General features: G+C 43.1%; 1 protein-coding gene across 3 annotated transcripts in view; it reads left to right on the top strand.

Moving 5' to 3' along the window:
* Positions 1–23,840, top strand: part of efcab11 (EF-hand calcium binding domain 11) — an 88,479-nt gene that overhangs the window by 18,971 nt on the left and 45,668 nt on the right. For 2 of the 3 annotated variants that reach the window (XM_064926902.1, XM_064926901.1), the window contains 3 exons: positions 865–913; positions 3,867–3,968; positions 14,320–14,410. In XM_064926902.1, coding sequence (XP_064782974.1) covers positions 865–913; positions 3,867–3,968; positions 14,320–14,410 — 242 coding nt within the window. The remainder of the gene's footprint in view (positions 1–864; positions 914–3,866; positions 3,969–14,319; positions 14,411–23,840) is intronic. The other variant, XM_064926903.1, reaches the window with a different exon arrangement.

The raw sequence follows: 23,840 nt of genomic DNA, 5'->3' as shown, positions 1-23,840 counted from the left end.
AATACATTCTCATTATAGATAACAAGAAAGCCAGTTTAAATAAGATATAAACAACATAAGTATGTGGCTAGCTCAAAAAACAAGGTAGTTAGTATGTAGTGTGTTAATAACAAAGACTGCTCTACCATAATACAATGCGCCACCCACACAGTGGTTGTTGATAATGTGGCTTTACACGGCTACGCACTTTTCTATTGCTAACGGATGTATCTAGTTATTAAAAGTAGTTAAACCTACGCTCTGGGTTGTCGTTGATCAATCTAGCTCATTAGTTAGCCAGCTAACATCAAATACGTTGAAAACCGGCATATGGTAAGTTAATTAACACGGAAACACGTATACATTTGTGTGTGTGTGTGTGTGTATGTATATGTGTATCTTATATGACTGTGTTTTCATGAATTTGACGATGAAAATGTAAAGCCAATTCTTAGCCTACAAAATGAGACAGCCGGAAGTACCAATTTCATACGTTGTAGACCCCCCCCCCCCCCCCCATGTACAGTTGTGCTAGCTCTGGTCCATCGCACGAAGACAACGAGTTGCCTCATGTCACGCAATGGACCAGAGCTACAGTGGTGCGGTTGTGTCCAGCCTCGTTCAAGTTGAATTTGAGGAGCAGTGAAGCAATGTTCATTTCATTCCACAAGATGGCGCCGGTGTACTTAGTTTTATCTAAAAAGTATTCTCTAACCTTTCTTTGTGACCTGGCTAATTTGCATGATAATCACCTCACAAACACTACACTGATAAATATCAAATGGGATCTCTTAGAAAAATTATTATCACTTAATTTCAAGTAGTTTACCTCTGTCATCTATCAGGTCAGTCTTTAATTTCCTTGTGCTTGCTTGTATGTTGCAGTCTGAAACCAACATGTTAATGGATCAAGCCCAGGCAAAAGATTCACCAGGTAAGTCTGACCGTACCAGGAACCGTTCTCAGTTCTCCAGCAAGCACAATGCTGTTGTGACAGAATGAGTACATATTACTGTGTGTGTGTGTGTGTGTGTGTCATACGAGCACTCTGAAATTAGAAAATATGTACACCATCCGCACTTTTAGCTCATACTGTATATCCTTGATGTGTCGATTTATGTAAATATGATGGTGACTCAATCTTCCCACGTCCAGTCGTGCTGAACGGGAGCACTCCAATATATGTGTGTGTGTGTTTTGATGAACAAGTGGAAGATATAGCCACAGGACATAGCCTCTGAACAGCCATCGCAGACCGTATTTAATTTGAGAACAGCCATCGCAGACCGTATTTAATTTGAGACGAGTTGCTCAACCTCTCTCACTCACAGACAGACATACACGAGTGCCTGCCTGCAGCTATCCTCTGACAGCCTCAATGGCTTTTTTAGATTAATTTATAGCATGCCCGCAGTTTAGACGTCATTACAGTTTCATACGCTGTTCATCACAGTACCACTTATGGCCACGACAGGCAGCCCTCCAACTGAGACGCAAAGTAGGGGGACCCATGCTGATGTGTAAGCACACACACACAGCAAAACATCCACCGTGCAGCATTTAGCCGCTATCTCCATTTTTAAAATGGGATGGTGGAAGACAAAACCAAACAAAGCAACCTATTCAGTGTATCATTCCAATCCATCCTGGTGAAATGGAAGGAAACGAGATAAAACAAGAGAGAACGCTTGATTTAGATTGGGTGTAATCGTTTTACACATTTCCAGTAATTAAAAGAATGCCTCACAAAAGGCTTGCGGTGCAGTGTAATTGTTATTGTGACGACATGCGGGCCAACGCTTTAACTGGGGGCTTCTTGACATGCAGACGGGAGGGGGATAGAGAGAGTGGAGATGAGAAGGTGGCTGACTAGACAGATACGGGGCTATTGAAGGAAGATGTTAAACGGTTAAAGATTAGGAAGTCATTTCTCTTTTGTTTTTAAAGCCAGGAGCTAAATTTGAATCTGTACATTGCCCAGTAAGAGAGAGAAAACGAGGGAGGGATTGAGGGTAAAGGGGGGTGAAGAGAAAGAATTTAGATAGTGGCATGGTTGACGCAATTAAATATTTCACCATCCGTTACATTTTCTGGGAGAGAGCGAGCGGGAAAAGAGCGGAATAGAGAGAGCGCAATGAATTAAACGGCTCCTCTGGATGAGGTATGATTAGTAAATTGGTGGTGATGGTGGGAAGAGACAGAGTGGGTGGCTAACTAGAGGGAGAGATCAAGAATGTGTGTGGCTGGCTAAGAGTGAATGGGGCCAGGCAGTGTAGGTGTGGGCTTGGCTAGACTGTCTCTCTCTGTGGCTCATTTAAAGCACAGCCCCTCATAGGGGTTAAACAGAGGCCGTTGTCAAGAAACTAACTACCAATACTGTGTTCTACCATTGTCTTATGTAAGATAGCGAGTCTATTCCGCCTGCCCTGATCTTAGGTTGTGTGCTACAACACGAAAAGCAGGCACATAATGCCTTCAATTTTTGCCATATGATATTTTTTTGTGTGGCGTTGCTAAAATAAGGAACCTATCACCTATAGGCTACTAGCACTATGCTATGGCAAACTGGCTGGCTAGCTAGTAACACTAGCTAACTGGATAAACAGCAGTTAGGTTTAGAATGTTAAATCGCAGTTTGCAGATTACAGCTGACAGGCCCTATCTATTGACTTAGCTAGTTGAGAAACAGTTCAGCTAGGTTTATGAGCAGCCAACGAAATCTTAACTGGTTTTGTTTTTATTGTCAACTTATATTTTTTATGTTTACCATTACTAACTAATTTTCTGCTGATGATGCCATTTTCTCACCCGAACACTTCCGAGCCATTAACCTTTTGCGAGATATGAGCATCATCTTAACTCCGTTTAGGAGCCTGAAATCATTTATCTAGTAAGGGAGTCCTGCTCTAGCCTATGACAGTATTGTCCTGTGCATTGTTTTGTTATGTGTTACATGTGGAACCCGAGTATGCCTAGTAGGCTAGGTCTACTGTGTAGCCTAGGACTGTTATGTTTGTATTTGGAAATATGTTTTCAAACTTTCTTGTGTTGTCCTCTGAGTGGTTGTATTGTTAGATTTATTTGACAGTTTCAATCTATCCCTATAGGAAGTCCTGTAGGAAGTGTTAGCCTCCACCTGCCCTTCTTTCTCTCACCCCTAACCGGTGTGCTAAGTGTAGCGGACATGAGTCAGGCTCATAGTCTTGTGATGAGGTAGCCCTGCCTGCAACTTCAAAATCAGTGTCCCCCTCAGCGCAAAATAATTTAATCTTGGTCTAATGGTCAAGACGTTGGTCTGTGAGAGACCGGGGACGTTGGTCTGTGAGAGACCGGGGACGTTGGTCTGTGAGAGACCGGGGACGTTGGTCTGTGAGAGACCGGGGACGTTGGTCTGTGAGAGACCAGGGTGCGTGCATGAAGTACTCTCAATTAGCTAGGCACGGTTGCTGGGTACGCTTGCCATGTGGTGAGTCATAGTCACAGATCTTTGGTAGGGGCCACCGTGAGGCTAACAGAATCAGATTCAAAACACACACACACACACACACACGACACCCTCCCTCATCCAAACACACCTCTATTCTTCCCTTCCTGTGAAAGCTTGGCACTGCTCTTTCCAGTTCTCCCTCTCTTGCTCTATTCTCCCCAGCGCTGACTCCTTTTCTCCACCTTCTTTTCAAGCCCTGAGCGAGACTTGTGCTGAAGAAGCCCCCACACAGCACGCTTTCATTCACTGCCAGACACTCTGCCTGGAATTTTGTGTGTGTGTGCGTGTGCGTGCATTTGTAAGGTGATATGTATGTTACTGTTACCACCATGTAAAGGAAGAAGACTCTTTATTCATCTCTCTCTCTCTTTCCACCCCCCCCGTCCCCATCTCTCTATAGGGGTGTGTATAGAGATGTTTATGTGTCTCATGGGCAAGAAGTTGTCATCAGATGACCACTACCAGCAAACCAGACAGATCTTCAACACCTTTGATGTGAACTGTATGTACTGTACACCCCCCCTCCATCTCTCTCTGTCTTGCTCCCTCTATCACTCATTCTCTGTTCCTTCATCTATCCATCTCTATCTCCACCCCCTTCTCTCAATCCCCCTTTCTTCTCTTTGGCTTTTCTTTCGCCAGAAGAGGGTGCTCTAGGCCTTGACGTACACACACACACACACACACACACACACACACACACAGTGCCTTCTGAAAGTATTCAGACCCCTTGACTTTTTTCACATTTTGTTACATAACAGCCTTATTCTAAAATTGATTTAATAAATGTTTTTCCTCACCAATCTACATACCAATGCCCCATAATGACAAAGTGAAAACAGGCTTTTAGACATTGTTGCAAATGTATAAAACTCGAAAAACCGATACCTTATTTACGTAAGTATTCCAGACCCTTTGCTATGAGACTCGAAGTTGAACTCCATTGATCATCCTTGAGATGCTTCTACCTTGACATGCTTCTACAACTTGGGAGTCCACCTGTGGCAAATTCAATTGATTGGACATGATTTGGAAAGGCACACACCTGTCTATATAAGATCTCACAGTTGACAGTGCATGTCAGAGCAAAAACCAAGCCATGAGGTCAAAAGAATTGACTGTAGAGATCCAAGACAGGATTGTGTCGAGGTACAGATCTGGGGAAGGGCATCAACAAATATCTGCAGCATTGAAGATCCCCAAGGACACAGTGGCCTCCATAATTCTTAAATGGAAGCAGTTTGAAACCACCAAGACTCTTCCTAGAGCTGGCTGCCCTACCAAACTGAGCAATCGGGGGAGAAGGGCCTTGGTCAGGGAGGTGACCGAGAAGCCGACGGTCACACTGATAGTGATCTCGAATTCCTCTGTGGAGATGGGAGAACCTTCTTGAAGGAAAACCATCTCTGCAGCACTTCACCAATAAGGCCTTTATGGTAGAGTGGCCAGACGGAAGCCACTCCTCAGTAAAAGGCACATGGTAGCCCGCTTTGAGTTTGCCAAAAAAGCCCCAAAAGACTCTCAGACCATGACAAATCAGATTCTCTGGTCTGATGAAACCAAAATTGAACGCTTTTGCCTGAATGCCAAGCGTCACGTCTGGAGGAAACCTGGCACCATCCATCTACGGTGAAGCATGGCGGTGGCAGCATCATGCTCTGGGGATGTTTTTCAGTGGCATGGACTGGGAGACTAGTCAGAATCGAGGCGAAGATGAACGGAGCAAAGTTCAGAGAGATCCTTGATGAAAACCTGCTCTAGAGTGTTCAGTACCTCAGACTAGGGTGAATGCTCACCTTCCAACAACCCTAAGCACACATCCAAGACAATACAGGGACTTTGGGACAAGTCTCTGAATGTTCTTGAGTGGCAGCCTAATTCAATTTTACAACAAGGATGTAATGTAGCAAAATGTGGAAAGTCAAGAGTTCTGAATACTTTCTGAATACTTTCCGAATGCGCTGTACACACACACACACACACACACACACACACACACACACACACACTTTCTCTGCAAATAGTTCCCTTTTGTATCTAAACTAAAAAACAGAACACTGAAATTAATCCTCCGGTGTGTGTGTGCGCTCTGTAGAAGATCATTCCCACTCTTTGTTCCGTTGGAAAGCATGAGTATAATTCATAAATGTAACATTTTTTGGCAGAGTTTTATATCTGCAGGGGAGTGTCTGTGTGTCAGGTGACCGTGATGATTAACTCTGAAGTAAATGGCCCAGGGACTGTCTTCATTAACCCTCTCACCCGCCATTACAGACGAGGACCTTTGTGTGTGACAACGGCTGGTTTCTTTAATGGCTGCCTGAAACTGCATCCTCAAAGCATTTTTTATGGTGTGATGCGAGACTGTGTGTGTGTGTGCTGTGTGTGTGCACTGTACACCTGTGTGTGTGTGCACTGCATGCCTGTGTGTGTTTGCATGTCTGTGTGTGTGAGATTCATGGCATACTGCTCAACTGCATTAATAATTAATTGGCTCTTTTGACAACAGCTTGATATTAATTGGGGTCTGGAATAATAGTGTGTTCACACACAAACTCAGCACAAACGTCCCTTTTCAGGACCCTGTCTTTCAAAGATAATTTGTAAAAATCCAAATAACTTCACAGATCTTCATTGTAAAGGGTTTAAACACTGTTTCCCATGCTTGTTCAATGAACCATAAACAATTAATGAACATGCACCTGTGGAACAGAAGGTAGGCAATTAAGGTCACAGTTATGAAAACTTAGGACACTAAGAGTGTCTACAGACTCTGAAAAAGACCAAAAGATTCCCGGGGTCCCTGCTCATCTGCGTGAACGTGCCTTAGGCATGCTGCAAGGAGGCATGAGGACTGCCGATGTGGCCAGTGCAATAAATTGCAATGTCTTTACTGTAAAACGCCAAAGACAGCGCTACAGGGAGACGAGACGGACAGCTGATCATCCTCGCAGTGGCAGACCACGTGTAACAACACCTGCACAGGATCGGTACATCCGAACATCACACCTGCGGGACAGGTACAGGATGGCAACAACAGCTGCCCGAGTTACACCAGGAATGCATAATCCCTCCATCAGTGCTCAGACTGTCTGCAATAGGCTGAGAGAGGCTGGACTGAGGGCTTGTTGTAAGGCAGGTCCTCACCAGACATCACTGGCAACAACATTGCCTATGGGCACAAACTCACCATCGCTGGACCAGACAGGACTGGCAAAAAGTGCTCTTCACTGACGAGTCGAGGTTTTGTCTCACCAGGGTCGATGGTCAGATTTGCATTTATTGTCGAAGGAATGAGCGTTACACCGAGGCCTGTACACTGGAGCGTGATTGATTTTGGAGGTGGAGGGTCCGACTTGGTCTGGGGCGGTGTTTCACTGCATCATCGGCTGAGCTTGTTGTCATTGCAGGCAATCTCAACGTTGTGCGTTACAGGGAAGACATCCCCCTGCCTCATGTGGTACCCTTCCTGCAGGCTCATCCAGACATGACCCTCCAGCATGACAATGCCACCACACACTGAATGAGCAGGGTGGATGATTTCCTGTAAGACCGCTTAGAACCCGGGATCGGAGGGTGAGGGTTAGGGCCCCCCTGCTGAGTTTATATATTGGGTATATATACACCCACTCATCATGTATGTATGTGCCTTAGTATTATAACTTTATATGTCTTCGGAAAGTATTCAAACCCTTGCCTTGCAAAAAAAGGCACCTATTCCCTTTGAGCATGGTGAAGTTATTCATTACACTTTGCATGATGTATCAATACACCCAGTCACTACAAAGGTACAGGCGTCCTTCCTTACTCAGTTGCCGGAGAAGAAAGAAACCGCTCAGAGATTTCACCATGAGGCCAATGGTGACTTTTTAAAACAGTTACAGAGTTTAATGGCTGTAATAGGAGGAAACTGAGGATGGATCAACAACGTTGTTACTCCACAATACTAACCTAACCACAGAGATGCATACAAAGCTCTCCCTCACCCTCCATTTGGCTAATCTAACCATAACTCCATCCTCTTAATTCCTGTTTACAATCAAAAACTCAAACAGGAAGTACCAGTGATGCGCTCAATATGGAAGTAGTCAGATGAAGAGGACACTAATCTTCAGGACTGTTTCGCTAGCACAGATTGGAATATGTTCCGGGATTCATCCGATGGCATTGAGTAGTTTACCACATCAGTCACCGGGCTTCATTAATAAGTGCATTGACGACGTCATTCCCGCTGTGACCGCACATACTAACCAAAAGCCATGGATTACAGGCAACATCCAGACTGATCTAAAGGGTAGAGCTGCCGCTTTTAAGAAGCGGGACACAAATCTGGACGCTTATAAGAAATCCTGCTACGCCCTCCGACGAACCATAAAACAGACAAATTGTCAATACAGGCCTAAAATCAAATCCCACTACACCACAGCTGACGCTTTTTGAATGTGGCAGGGTTTGTAAACTATCACGGATTACAAAGGGAAACCCAGCTGCGAGCTGCCCAGTGACGCAAACCTACCAGATGAGCTAAATGTCTTCTATACTCTCTTTGAGGCAAACACTGAACCATGCATGAGAGCATCAGCTGTTACGGACGATTGTGTGATTACACTCTCTGTAGCCGGTGTGTGAGTGAGACCTTTTTAAACAGCTTAACATTCACAAGGCCACAGAGCCAGACAGATTACCAGGACACATACTCCGAGCATGCGCGGACCAACTGTCAGGTGTCTTCACTGACATTTTCAACCTCTGCCTGACCCCGTCTGTAATATCTACATGTTTCAAGCAGACTATCATAGTCCCTGTGCCCAAAAACGCCAAGGCAACCTGTCTAAATTATTATTGTCCCGTAGCACTCATATCTATATATTCATAAAATGCTTTGAAAGGATAGTCATGGCTCACATCAACGTCATTAGCCCAGACACCCCAGACCCACTTCAATTCGCATGCCGCCCCAACATATCCACAGATGACACCCTGTCAGATGGACTTTCTGACAGGCCACCCTTAGGTGGTGGGGGTAGGAAAAAATACATCCGCCACGCTAACACTCAACATGGGGGCCTCTCAGGAGTGCTTAGCCGCCTCCTGTATTCCGTGTTCACCCACGACTGTGGCCACACATGACTCCAACATCATTAAGTTTACAGACAACGTGACGGTGGTAGGCCTGAGCACCGACGACGATGAGACAGCCTATAAGGCTGAGGTCAGAGACGACAACAACCTCTCCCTCTGTTACGGATACAGGTATCCTGTGTGTGTGTGTGTGTGTGTGTGTGTGTGTGTGTGTGTGTGTGTGTGTGTGTGAAGTAGCATTAGTGTTTGCTATTTTCTTTGGCACTTGTGAAGTAGTGTAAAATGACTACTTTTGATTTGAAATCCTTTTTGGATAACCCTTCGTGGGAGGTTTTTGATAAATGTCGTAGAGTTGAGTTAATGACCTTGGCTGACCATTATTCAGTATCGATTCCACAGAATGTAGTTAAGTCTGAGGTTAAAAAGCTGGTGTTAAATGTATTGTTGGAAGAGCAGGTGCTTGTTTTATCGCTGCCTGAGCCTACTACCCCTGTAGCGGATGTTGCTGCTCCTGTAAGCCCATTGGTGTCTGATAATGAGGGCGAGGCTAAAACACCAGCCACATTGTCCCGTTTTGATCCACTCTCCCCACTGTCAAACGGTGATGCCAGGAGGGATGTCCGTTTAGCACAGTTCCAACTGGAGGCAGAAGAGAGAGCCCAAATTAGGAAAGAGACTCTCCAGTTGGAGATGTGTAAAATTGAGGCAGAAAAAGAAAGAGAACGGCATTTGGAGATGTGTAAAATTGAGGCAGACAGAGAACAAAGGCAGTTGGAGTTCAAAATGCGCCAGATGGAACTGGAGGCAGAGACAGCAATGCTAGCCTTTGTTCCTACTGTGCCTGTTTGTGAGCCGTCCTCACCAGCTGTGTCCTCAAACACGTTTGACATCAGTAGGCAGATTGCCTTAGTTCCTTTGTTCAGAGAGTCTGAGGTTGACTCCTATTTTTGTGTATTTGAGCGTATAGCCGTAGCATTGAAATGGCCTGAAGAGGTATGGTGTCTATTACTTCAGTGTAAATTAACTGGTAAAGCCCAAGAGGTTTTGTCAGCGCTACCTCTGGAGGACAGTTTGAATTATGAAGTGGTCAAAGCTACTGTTCTTCGTGCCTATGAGCTTGTGCCTGAGGCATACCGACAGAGATTTAGGTCTCATAGAAAGTCTTCTAGTAAGACTTATGTGGAATTTGCTAGAGACAAGGGAAATCTGTTTGATAAATGGCATGCTGCTAGTAAGGTAACTGATTTCAACACTCTCCGGGAATTAATCTTGTTGGAAGAGTTTAAAAATTGCTTACCCGGACACATTGTAGTTTACCTAACTGAACAGAAAGTATCCTCCCTGGCAGAAGCGCCTGTGTTGGCAGACGAGTTTGTGTTGACGCACAAGTGTGTGTTTTCGGCTCATACTGAGAGTAGATCCACAGAGTTGCCTACTTTTAGCCCTAGTCGGCCAGCAGTAGTATATCAAGCACGCCAGAAGAATGAACGTCCCTGTTTCTATTGTCATAAAGTGTGACATATGATTAATGATTGTTTCCTGCTAAAACGCAAACAAGGGATGCCTCTTCGTGCCAAGCCACCAACAGGTGTTGCTCTAATTCGTATGGTTGTGAGGTCTGCAACAAAACAGGTGCCACCGGGTAACTGTAGTTTGAAAGTCTCAGTCCCCGACCGCAGTTATGAACCATTCATTTCCGAAGGGTTTGTGTCCCTAACGAATGACGAAGCGTCTCAGCGTCCGGTTAAAATCCTTAAAATTACTGGTGCAGCGCAGTCGTTTATATTGTCTGATGTGTTGCCCTTATCTGACGATACATACTGTGGTTCCAGTGTGTTAGTGCAGGGTATTGAAATGGGTTTTGTCCCAGCGCCATTGCACTTTGTGAAAGTACACTCTAAGTTAATCAGTGGACTATTCAGAGTGGGGGTACGTCCTCGCCTGGTTCACCAACTACTTCTCAGAGGTCAGTGTGTCAAATCAGAGGGCCTGTTGTCTGGACCTCTGGCAGTCTCTATGGGGGTGCCACAGGCTTCAATTCTCGGGCTGACTCTTTTCTCTGTATATATCAATGATGTCACTCTTGCTGCTGGTGATTCTCTGATCCACCTCTATGCAGACAACACCATTCTGTATACATCTGGCCCTTCTTTGGACACTGTGCTAACAAACCTCCAAACGAGCTTCAGCGCCATACAACACTCCATCCATGGCTTCAACTGCTTTTAAATGCTAGTAAAACTAAGTGCATGCTCTTCAACAGATTGCTACACGTACCCTCCGGCTCGACTAGCATCACTACTGTGGACTGTTCTGACAACTACAAATACCTAGACTGTAAACTCTCCTTCCAGACTCACATTACGCATCTCCAATCCAAAATTACATCTAGAATTGGCTTCCTATTTCAAAAACAAAGCCTCCTTCACTCATGCTGCCAAACATACCCTCGTAAAACTGACAATCCTACCGATCCTTGACTTTGGCGAAGTCATTTACAAAATCACCCCCAACAGACTACATCCAGTTTGCTGAGTAGAGTATCACAGTGCTATCCGTTATCATCAAAGCACCATATACTACACACCACTGAGACCTGTATGCTCTCATTGGCTGGCCCTCACTACATATCCGTCGCCAATCCCACTGGCTCCAGGTCACCTATAAGTCTTTGCTCGGTAAAGCCCCGCCATATCTCAGCTCACTGGTCACCATAACAACACCCACCCATATCACGGGCTCCAGCAGGTATATTTCACTGGTCTTCCCCAAAGTCAACACTTCCTTTGGCCGCCTTTCTTTCCAGTTCTCTCCTGCCAATGACTGGAACTAATTGCAAAAATCACTGAAGCTGGAGACTTATAGCTCACTCACTAACTTTAAGCATCAGCTGTCAGAGCAGTTACTGATCACTGTACCTGTACACAGCCAATCTGTAAATAGCACACCCGACTACCTCATCCCCATATTATTACTTTTCCTCTTGCTCTTTTGCACCCCGGTATCTCTACTTGCACATCATCATCTGCACATCTATCACTTCAGTATTAATGCTAAATTGCAATTACTTTCACCTCGTGGGCCTATTTATTGCCTACCTCCCTACTCTTCTATAGTTGTACACCCTGTATATATATTTTTCTATTATTCTTTTGTGTTATTGCCTGTACATTTGTTTGTAACTTTGTTGTTGTCGCACTGCTTTATCTTGGCCAGATCGCAGTTGTAAATAAGAACTTGTTTTCAACTGGCCTACCTGGTAAAATAAAGGTGAAATAAAAAATCTGGAGCATCAGCATTTGTGGGTTCGATTACAGGCTCAAAATTGCCAGAAACAAATACATTTCTTCTGAAACACCTCAGACTATTCTTGTTCTGAGAAATGAAGGCTATTCCATGCGAGAAATTGCCAAGAAGATCTGAAGATCTCATCCAACGCTGTGTACTTCTCCCTTCACATAACAGCGCAAACTGGCTCTAACCAGAATAGAAAGAGGAGTGGGAGGCCCCTGTGCACATCTGAGCAAGAAGACAAGTACATTAGTGTGTAGTTTGAGAAACAGACGCCTTACAAGTCCTCAACTGGCAGCTTCATTAAATAGTACCCGCAAAACAACAGTCTCAACGTCAACAGTGAAGAGGCGACTCCGAGATGCTGGCCTTCTAGGCAGAGTTGCAAAGAAAAAGCCATATCTCAGGCTGGCCAATAAAATGAAAAGATAGTCAAGAACACAGACACTGGAACTCTGCCTAGAATGCCAGCATCCCGGAGTCGCCTCTTCACTGTTGACGTTGAGACTGCTGTTTTACGGGTACTATTTAATGAAGCTGCCAGTAAATTATAGCATAAATAGGACTGGTAAAGTTATGTCACACATGTAGCTAACAAAAAATATATGAAAATGTCTGCTCTATCCAAAAGTACAATCAACTAATTGTAGCATTACCACAAAAAAATGGGGTGGCAGGTAGCCTAGTGGTTAGAGTATTGGGCCAGTAACTGAAAGGTTTCTAGATCGAATCCCCGAGCTGACAAGGTACAAAATCTGTCGTTCTGCCCCTGAACAAGGCAATGAAACCACTGTTCCCGGTAGGCCGTCATTGTAATTAAGAATTTTATTCTAACTGACTTGCCTAGTTAAATAAAATATTAATAAAAACCGCAAAAATGGAAGAGGCAAGTGGAAGGGGGAGAAGGTAAGGGACTTTTCTGTCAGCCCTGTATTAAAGACCAAAATTGGTTAAGGAAAATTGTAATAAATAAAAAAGGATACCAGTTTAATTTAAGGACAAAAATTGGACAGCTGTGCCATACAGATGGCGAAATAGTTGGGAAGAGATTTTTGATGTACCGATTCCTTGGCACATTCAAAACTTTTAATTATTTGACAAAATTCTTGCAACCAAAGAATTTTACGTACAGTATCTGGGGGATACAACCATCCCAGCTCTGCAGATTTTGCTGCGAAGAGACTAAACATTAGATCATTTGTTTTGGTTACTGTCCATATGTTGCTTGTTTTTGGTCGCAGGTTCAGGAATGGCAACATTTACCTGGAGCTCTGCAAATAGCTGTCACAAGTGTTGAGAGGAGTAGGCAGGGGGCAGTCGCAGGTTTAGAACTACTAAATTTATTAAAGCACTCACATAATTTTTTTATTCAAAAATGCAGGACGGAACCCAAAGTTCAAAAATAATAAAGTACTCAGGAAATAGTAGGAGATATTCCTCTCAGGAAAACAAGCAATATTTACAATGACCGACAATGCAAATGACACAGGAATATATATATATATATATATATATATATATATATATATATATATATATATATATATATATATATATATATATATATATATATATATATATATATATATATATATATATATATATAGTGATAGAGAGGGAGTGTGTGTAATGATGACGAGACAAGTCCGGGGTTGATGAGTGAAGGGTGTTTGCCAGCAGCAGGTTCGGCAACAGCTAGAAGGCCGGCGACGCCGAACAAAGGCTGGTGTGACAAAAGCACTGCTGGGTGATTTGGAAAGTCATAGTCAATCGATCAATAATACAATTAGCAAAAATGTATCTTTACTTTGTAATCTGGAGAAACTATAGAAAGGTTCAGAACTTTTGTTAAAATACTCCAAAAACATGCATCCTGTTTGCAACAAGGCACTGAAGTAATACTGCAAAGCAAGCAATTCACTTTTGGTTCTAAATACAAAATGTGTTTGGTTGTCTAGCAATGATCAACAACCAATTTGACAGACCTTGAAGAATTTTGAAAAGAATAATGGGCAAACGTTGCACAATCCAATTGTGGAAAGCGCTTAAATACTTACCCAGAAAGACAAACAGTTGTAGTTGCTGCCAAAGGTTATTCTACAAAGTATTGACTCAGGGGTGTGAATACCTATGCAAGTGAGCTATTTCTGTATTTCATTTTCAATACATTTGCCAAAAACTCTAAAAACTATTTTTCACTTTGTCATTAAAAGAAATCTATTTAATCCAATTTGAATTTAGGCTGTAACACAACAGAATCTGTAATAAGTTCAGGTGTATGAATACTTTCTGAAGGCACTGTTGCTCTATCTCAGACAGACAGGATGTCTCTGTTCCACAGCCATCTCAGCTCTCTCTTTCTCCCTCGCACTACCACTTTTTTTTGTGTGTGCGCCCATGCGTATGTGTGCACATGCATGCCTGTGCGTACGTACTGTGTGTGTTTGTGTGTTTACACCTGTGTTTTCTCTTCTCTGCAGGTCGTGGTTTCCTGAAGCTGGAGGACTTTAGAACAGCCTTCAGTAGAGTGGCTCCTCGTCTGCCTGAGAGGACTGTCCTGGAGGCCTTCAGGTATTGGGGATGGGATGGGAAAGGGTTGGAAATTGTTTGGGAAAGTGGATGGAAATGGGGAAACGGTTGGGAAGGAGTTAGGAATGGGTTTAAGTTTCACGTTTCATTAGTCATATATACAGCATACACATGGTATACAACGTCCAACGAAATGCTTGTAGGTTCCCTCTCAATAATGCAGTAAGAAATAATAAAGTAAAATATTAAAAAGTAAATGGTGCGGGTAGAATATAATAAAACATTTAGTGTAAATACAGGAAGGCACTCAGCGATTTATCGTACAATATTTACATGTGTTTGAATGTACTATATGTGTGTGCCTGAGTGAGTGCATGTATGCTAAGGTGCGGAGAGTCAGTGCAGGTGGTCAGTTTTCAGCAGTCTGATGGCTTGTTGGTCTGAGCCTGTTGGTCTGATACTTTCTGGTACTTTCTGGTATGTAGGGTCCTTGATGATGCTGCGGGACTTCCTCAGGCACAGTATTGAGTAGATGTCCTGAATGGGTGGGAGCACGGCCCAAGTGATGTACTGGGCTGTCGTCACAACTCGCTGGAGGGCCTTGCGGTCGTGGGCGGAGCAGGTCCCATACCAGGCAGCGATGCAGCCAGGCAGGACGCTCTAGATGGTGCAGTGGTAGTATTTGGAGAGGAGGCATGCTGAATTTCTTCAGCTGCTTTAGGAAGCAGAGGTGCTGTTGCGCTCTCTTGATAAGAGTGGTGGTGGTGTTGTTGGTCCATATCAAGTTCTTAGAGATACGTACATCGAGGACTCTCTCTCCACTGCAGTCCCGTCAATGTGGATCAGGGCGTGTCCTCTTCCCTGCTTCCTGAAGTCAACAATCAACTCCTTTGTTTTGCTGAGGTTGAGGGAGAGGTTGTTGTCCTGGCACCACAATGAGAGTTTACAGTGCCTTCAGAAAGTATCCACCCCTTGACTTTTTCCACATTTTGTTGTTAAAGCCTGAATTTAAAATGTATTACATTTATATCTTTTGTCAACAACCTACACAGCCCAAAAATATGCTATCATGTGAAAGTGGAATGAGATTATTTTAAAACTCTTCAATAATTATTCAACCCCTTTGGTTATGGCAAGCCCAAAAATGTGCTTAACAAGTCACATAATAAGTTGCATGGACTATCTCACATCTTTACCCCACACATACACTACCTTTCAAAAGTTTGGGGTCACTTAGAAATATCCATGTTTTTGAAAGAAAAGCACATTTTTGGTCCATTTTTGTCCACTACTATTGTAAGATCAGCTGGAAACGGCTGATCTTCAGTTTCTTGGCAATTTAAATAATATAAATAAATAAATTCATCACGTTTGCAACAAGGCCCTAAAGCAATACTGTAAAAAAAATAAATGTTTAGGACAAATCCAATGCAACACATTACTGAGTACCACTCTCCATATTTTCAGGCATAGTGGTGGCCGCATCAAAAACATTTTGAATTCAGGCTGTAACACATCAAAATGTGAAATAAGTCAAGGGGTATGAATGCTTTCTGAAGGCACTGTACCTCTTCCCTGTAGGCTGACTCGTCGTTGTTTAGTGATCAGGTCGACAACCGTGGTGTCATCAGAACTTGATTATGGAGCTTGTGTCAATCTTATAGCCACGCAGTCGTGGGTGAACAGGGAGTACAGCAAAGGGCTGAGGACGCATGCCTTGGGGGCCCGTGTGTTGAGAAACAGTGTGGAGGAGATTGGGTATGGAAATGTGAAGGAATTGGTAATGGGTTGGGAATGTAATTGTAAATGGGAAGAAGGGGATAGAAAGGGTTTTGGGATGGGAAATGGTTTTGGAAAGGGGTTGGAAATCCCATCAGACTCTTTTACTGAAAATCAATGTTGGTATACATGGCCACTGTATCCCAAATGGTGGGTTTAGTTGTTCACACAGGTGTTCTCAGTCCAGTCAAATACTTAGTATTTATTTAGCTGTGATTTTTTTTTATTTTTTTTTTTTACAGATTTTTCTGGTATCATAAGACATGGCAAAACGTGTAGAATTGTAGGAAATTGCCTTTAAAACTGAGGCTAGTTCTACATAAGGGTGCACATTTTTTTTTAATTCACAAGAGCTCTGACGAAGACGGTGAGGCCGATACGTTAGCTTATTAAATATCAGTGATACTATCAAGAGCAGTGTGCGGTTTCCTTTTTCCTTCATCTTGTTCAATTGTTGCCATGCACCTGCAAATTAGATTGCTCAGATGTGCAATTGCCTTTTGAATTTTGCTTTAATACTGCTCAAATGTATCTCTGCCAAAAATAGGGGTGTGCACAGTTTGGTGTTGCATGGGTTGCCAGGTGGGGATTTGTTACAATGTCCATCCAGACCTTTGACACCTAGGACATTTACAGTATGTGACTGGACCTTCTCAAATAGTACCCCCTACCCTACATAGTGCACTACTTTTGACCAGGGCCCGGTTTCCCTAAAGCATATCAAGGCAAAGTTCATCGTAAGAACCTTCGTAGGAGCATACTTAAATCTCCGAGATGTTTCCCCAAACCATCGTTATTAATGTTGCACTTGAAAATGCTTATTGTTTACAGACTGCCTCAGACCACTCGTCGAACAGCTTTAAGTGCGTCTTTTTAAATATTTTTTTGCCCTTCCACGTCACTTTATACACAGAAGATCTTGGCTAAACATAATCTCTCTGTGTCCGCCGATAACTTCAGAACAAAGTTGACTGCAAATACAAAGTTGCCAATGTCTTTGCAATTGTTACAAACATGCAAAGGATAAAAATATGCTTCAAACGAAAACCGAGGTGACTGCATGAAAAGACGAATACAGTATAGGTTAGGCCTATATATTTCAATCATATTGAGATCAATTTAATGTCCATTCAATTGAGTTCTATTTTGTAATTGTAGGCTACTGTGTAACATATGCGCAATGTGCGAAATCTACGATGGTGCATTATTATAGGGTAAGCATTAGAATAAGCCACCTCAATATTTGCAGCCATCAGGATAATATATCTAGGAGCTGATAGGTCATCAAAAGTGGCGATTTTAACATGTCAGTATTGACGATGTGAATGGAGAAGGCTGATCAGAGAGCCCAGTCTCCCTCTCCTCCCCGGTCTCCTTCTCCCCCTCTCCTACCCGGTCTCCTTCTCCCCTTCTCCTCTCCTCCCCGGTCTCCTTCTCCCCCTCTCCTACCCGGTCTCCTTCTCCCCCTCTCCTCTCCGGTCTCCTCCTCCCTCTCTCCTCCCTTGTGTTCAGTTAGGCTACCTTTAAAACAGCATGGCAGAGAGCAAAGGGAATGAATAGAGGAGAAGGGAGGGGACCTGGCATGGAAAGTGGGGGAGAAAGGGGGAATGAGCAAGAGAAAAGGAAAATAGTAATATTTAGTGTGAAAGTGGGGAGTTTAAAAAAACTAGTGTGTTTGTGTGTGTGTGTGCGTAGAGTTTATCTGTGTGCCCAGGGCTGTGTTTAGTCCAGATTATCTCTCCAAAGTGATAAATAATAACACTTGCTTTGAGGGAAGGAGGGAGAACATGCTTGTTCTTCACACACTTCGGAATAAAACTAAAGCAAGTTTGTATGTGTTGCAGTGTGTGTGCAGCAATGTGTTGTGTGTGTTCTCTCTGTCCTTTCAGTCCCTTGCCATGTCCTTTCCGTCATAATCACAGAACAATGGATCACAGAATCACACCATTAACACCACACAAGCATGTGTGTTTGTGCACACAAGCATTCTCTAACACACACACACACACACACGTGTAAATACACACGCACACATTTACGGCGTGCACCTGCTGCCTCCTTTTTATTTGCTCCAGATTTACGGCCGCGTGCCGCCGAGCTCTTGCTCACACACACCATTAACCCAGCAACCGCTCGCCTGGTTACTGTCTCCATGACAACGTGGCAACGCAGTGCCTACCATCGCACCTTCAGCAGAACCTGCAGTTGTTTTTCCCCCTTTCCTTTCTCTCTTTGAGCCTTTCTTTCTTTCTCTCTTTTTTGTTAGTTATTTTTCTTTCTATCCTTCCTCTATTTTGTTCTCTTTTACCTCTCTCTCCCTCCTTCCTTTTTTCTTCTCTCCTCTGTTTTCCTCACCCATCCCTCTCGGGCTTTCTCTCTACCTCTTTTGTTGTTCTTCCTCTGCTTCTCCTTTGTTGCTCCTCTCTCTCGGTCTCCACAGCAACTCTGTCTTGTGGTAGCCCTTTACACTCGGAACCGTACACGGGTTAAACATGGCAGATTTGGGCAGTAATAAGCTCTTAAATTGGAAGGTAGTGGCTGTACAGCAACATGCTATACATGGCATCAGAGCTCTGGCTCTGCTGTATGGGTTCTCAATGACAGCCGTTCTGAACTTGAGCACCGCATCTGACAAGAAGTTGCCCCCATCCCTCCCGCTAATTGGGCAACTTTTGCAAATGTTTTTGTTGTCTGAGTGATGGAAATGCTATAAATGTAAGATGGCTCGATGTATTTTGCAAGAAAAGACATTGAGGATTATAAATCAACACAGCTTTGATGTCGTACAAGCAAACACACGTGAGTCCAAATGTCCACTTCACATCTCCAAATCATACATTTCATGTCATATATACAGTGTCAACGTTTAGTATCACTATGTTTGATGTGCAGTTACAAGATGACATGTCACCATACCCTGGGTTGTTCTGAACAGAATGAGCCAATGTTTGTTTGTGAAGGAAATCCACTGCGGCATACACACCTGGATGCACTCGTGACTCCTTTCTATGCGCACCAAAATGACCACCAATAGCCTTGTGAAAGGCTAACACTTTGAGATCGTACTTATATAACTTAGCTAGTCATGTGTGTTGGCAATAGATCAAGCTTTCAAATCACATGACCCAGATTGTGATTTTTAATGGACCGTTTTTGGATTATGTAAACAACGACAGTAAGTGTGTGATGCCGGGGAGCAGGGTTGTGTTCCAGACGAAGCAACTACAAGTGTGCTTGCTGTCGTTCCTCAATGGCACAGCTAGGAGAGCTAAAAAAGGTACCCCGGTTGAAGACTTTTCTTTGAGTTATAAAAGTGCATTGAAATTGCTTAGGAACTGTGCACACCATTTTAAACCATTGTGTTTTTTTGTCTTCTGTTGTACCAACCCCACATTTTCTCCCCAATTTCGTTGTATCCAATTGCGATCCGATTGCTGCAAATCAGAGGTTGACCGACATGGTGTGAATGGCCGATGTGAATGCAATGTACTCGGCCATAGTCGGCATCCAAAAATGAAAAACCTGATAAGGGCAATGTTTTTAACTAAATTTAATTAAACATTAAAGAGTAAAAGTTGCTTATTTCCTGATATAATGAACTAAATGTAGTGATTTTTATTTGACCTTTATTTAACTAGGCGAGTCAGTTAAGAACAAATTCTTATTTGGGGCCGATTTTTTATTTTTGGATGCCGATTATGGCCGAGTACGTTGCATTCCACGAGGAAACTGCGTGGCAAGCTGACCACCTGTTACGCGAGTGCAGCAAGGAGCCAAGGTAAGTTGCTAGCCAGCATTTAAACTTATCTTATAAAAAAACAATCAATCTTCACATCATCACTAGTTAACTACACCTGGTTGATGATATTACTAGGTTAACTAGCTTGTCTTGTGTTGCATATAATCAATGCAGTGCCTGTTCATTTATCATCGAATCACAGCCTACTTCGCCAAAAGGGTGATAATTTAACAAAAGCACAATCGTTGCATGAATGTCCCTAACCATAAACATCAATGCCTTTCTTAAAATCAATACACAGAAGTATATTTGTTTATACCTGCATATTTAGTTCAAAGAAATTCAGGTTAGCAGGCAATATTAACTCGGGAAATTGTATCACATCTCTTGCGTTCGTTGCATGTGAAGTAAGGGTATATGCAACAGTTTGGGCTGCCTGGCTCGTTGAGAACTAATTTGCTAGAATTGTACATAATTATGACATAACATTGAAGGTTGTGCAATGTAACAGCAATATTTAGACTTAGGGTTGCCACCCGTTCAATAAAATACGGAACAGTTCCGTATTTCACTGAAAGAATAAACATTTTGTTTTACAAATGATAGTTTTCGGATTTGACCAAATGAATTACCAAAGGCTTGTACTTCTGTGTTTATTATATTATAATTAAGTCTATGATTTGATAGCGCAATCTGCCTGAGCGGTGGTAGGCAGCAGCAGGCTTGTAAGCATTCATTCAAACTTTACTGCGTTTGTCAGCAGCGCTTAGCAATGCTTGAAGCAGAGCACCGTTTATGACTTCAAGCCTATCAACTCCTGAGATTAGGCTGGCAATACTAAAGTGCCTGTTAGAACATCCAATAGTCAAAGGTATATGAAATACAAATGAAATAGAGAGAAATAGTCGATGCGTCATAATTCCTATAATACCTTAACCTCTTGAAACTCTGGATGAAAAACATTCCCGTTTTAAACAAGATATTATGTCACAAAAAGATGCTCGACTATGCATATAATTGATAGCTTTGGAAAGAAAACACTCTGAATTTTCCAGACCTGCAAAGATATTGTCTGTGGGTGCCCTAGAACGGGAGCTACAGGCAAAACCAAGATGAAACGGCAACCAGGAAATCAGCAGGATTTTTGAGGCTCCGTTTTCCATTGTCTCCTTATATGGCTGTGAATGCGAGAGGAATGAGCCTGCCCTTTCTGTCGTTTCCCCAAGGTGTCTGCAGCATTGTGACGTATTTGTAGGCATATCATTGGAAGATTGACCATAAGAGACCACATTTTCCAGGTGTCCGCCCGGTGTCCTCCGTCGAAATTGGTGCGTCTTTTTCAGCTGCTGGTATTTTTCCATGCGATTCCATGCGAGGGGAAAGCAGGCTTCCACGAACTGCATATCAATGAAGAGATATGTGAAAAAACACCTTGAGGATTGATTCTAAACAACGTTTGCCATGTTTCGGTCAATATTATGGAGTTAATTCGGAAAAAGTTTGACGTTTTGGTGACTGAATTTTCGGTTTGTTTCGGTTGCCAAATGTGATGTACAAAACGGAGCGATTTCTCCTACACAAAGATTATTTCAGGAAAAACTGAACATTTGCTATGTAACTGAGTCTCCTCATTGAAAACATCCGAAGCTCTTCAAAGGTAAATTATTTTATTTATTTGGTTATCTGGTTTTTGTGAAAATGTTGCGTGTTAAATGCTACTCAAAATGCTAAGCTAGCTTGCAATACTCTTACACAAATTAGTGATTTGCTATGGTTCAAAAGCATATTTTGAAAATCTGAGATGACAGTGTTGTTAAGAAAAGGCTAAGCTTGAGAGCAGGCGCATTATTTTCATTTTATTTGCGATTTTCAGAAATCGTTAATGTTGCGTTATGCTAATGAGCCTGAGGCTTTATTCACGATCCCGGATCCGGGATGGGGAGTATCAAGACCTAAAACTTCTTAAATAGGAATGTTGAAGACCTGGGAATATTGAACCAACAGCTTGCATATGATCTGAGCAAGGAACTTAAACGTTAGCTTTTTTACATGGCACATATTGCACTTTTACTTTTTTCTCCAACACTGTTTTTCCATTATTTAAACCAAATTGAGCATGTTTCATTATTTGTTTGAGACTAAATGGATTTTATTTATGTATGATATTAAGTTAAAATAAGTGTTCATTCAGTATTGTTGTAATTGTCATTATTACAAATATATTTATATCGGCCGATTTAATCGGTATTGGCATTGAAAAATCATAATCGGTCGACCTCTACTGCAAATCCCCAACAGGCTCAGGAGGCAAAGGTCGAGGAAACACTTTTCAACTAACGCAAGCAGTCAGCCTGCAGGTACCCGGCCCGCCACAAGGAGTCGCTAGAGCGCGATGAGCCAAGTGAAGCCCCCCCTAACCCGGACGACGCAAGGCCAATTGTGCGCCTCCCTATGAGACTCCCGGTCATGGCTGGATGTGACACGGCCTGGGATAGAACCCGGGACTATAGTTACGTCTTAGTCCGCTGTGCCACTCGGGAGGCTTCCAGGAAGAGTCTTATCAAATCAAATTGTATTTGTCGCATGTGCTGAATGCAACAGATGTAGACCTAGCTGTGAAATGCTCACTTACGAGGCCTTAAAACCAACTAAGGTTCAAGAAATGGTTAATAAAATATTTACTAAATAAACGAACACAATAAAATAACAATAACGAGACTGTATGTGTGAGAGTACAGGTTATTCTAGTTAATTTGTACATGCAGTTAGGGGTAAAGTGACTATGCATAGAAAATAAACAGCAAGTAGCAGTAGTGTAAAGACAAAGGGGGAGTGGCATGTCAATGTAAATAGTCAAATGGTGGCCATTTGATTAATTGATCAGCAGTCTTATGGCTTGGGGTAGAAGCTGTTAAAGAGCCTTTTGGACCTAGACTTTGGCGCCCCGGTACCACTTGCCATGCAGTAACAGAGAGAACAGTCTATGACTTGGGTGACTGGCGTCATGGGTGACTGGAGTCATTTTTTTAGGCCTTCCTCTGACACTGCCTAATATATATATTTCCTGGATGGCAGGAAGCTTGGCCCCAGTTATGTATTGGGCCGTACGCACTACCCTCTGTAGCGGCTTACGATCGGATGTCGAGCAGTTGGCATACCAGGCGGTAATGCAACCAATGTGCCATTTGGAATCCAATGTGCCATTTGTTTATTTCTGTGTTTACGTGACTAATGCTACTACTTTTTGGAAAATGTGTTGTATAATTATGGTGCAGCTATAGAAAGTTTTGAGTATCTGGGGACCCATGCTAAATCTTTTCAGTCTCCTGAGGGGGAAAAGGCGTTGTCGTGCCCTCTTTACGACTGTCTTTGTGTGTTTGCACCATGATAGTTTGTTGATGATGTGGCCTGCTCCACTACAGCCCCGTCGATGTGAATGGTGGCGTGTTCGGCCCTCCTTTTCCTGTAGTCCACAATCATCTCCTTTGTCTTGATCACATTGAGAGAGAGGTTGTTGTCTTGGCACCACACTGCCAGGTCTCTGACCTCCTCCCTATAGACTGTCTCATCGTTGTCAGTCTCAACGTCAACAGTGAAGAGGCGACTCTGAGAGGCTGTCCTTCTAGGCAGAGTTGCAAAGAAAATGCCATACCTCAGACTAGCCAATGAAAAGAAAAGATTAACATGGGCTAAAGAACACAGACACTGAACAGAGGAACTCTGCCTAGAAGGCCAGCATACCGGAGTCGCCTCTTCACTGTTGACGTTGAGACTGGTGTTTTGCAGGTACTATTTAATATAGGCAGCAGCCTCTAATGTGCTAATGATTGGTGTTTAACAGTCTGATGGCCTTGAGATAGAAGCTGTTTTTCAGTCTCTCGGTCCCAGCTTTGATGCACCTGTTCTGACCTCACCTTCTGGATGATAACTGGATGAACAGGCAGTGGCTCGGGT

Source organism: Oncorhynchus masou, chromosome 21, assembly GCF_036934945.1.
Source record: "Oncorhynchus masou masou isolate Uvic2021 chromosome 21, UVic_Omas_1.1, whole genome shotgun sequence".
NCBI lineage: Eukaryota > Metazoa > Chordata > Actinopteri > Salmoniformes > Salmonidae > Oncorhynchus > Oncorhynchus masou.
Note: the sequence above shows the minus strand (reverse complement) of the source record. Positions and strands in the feature narration are given on the sequence as shown.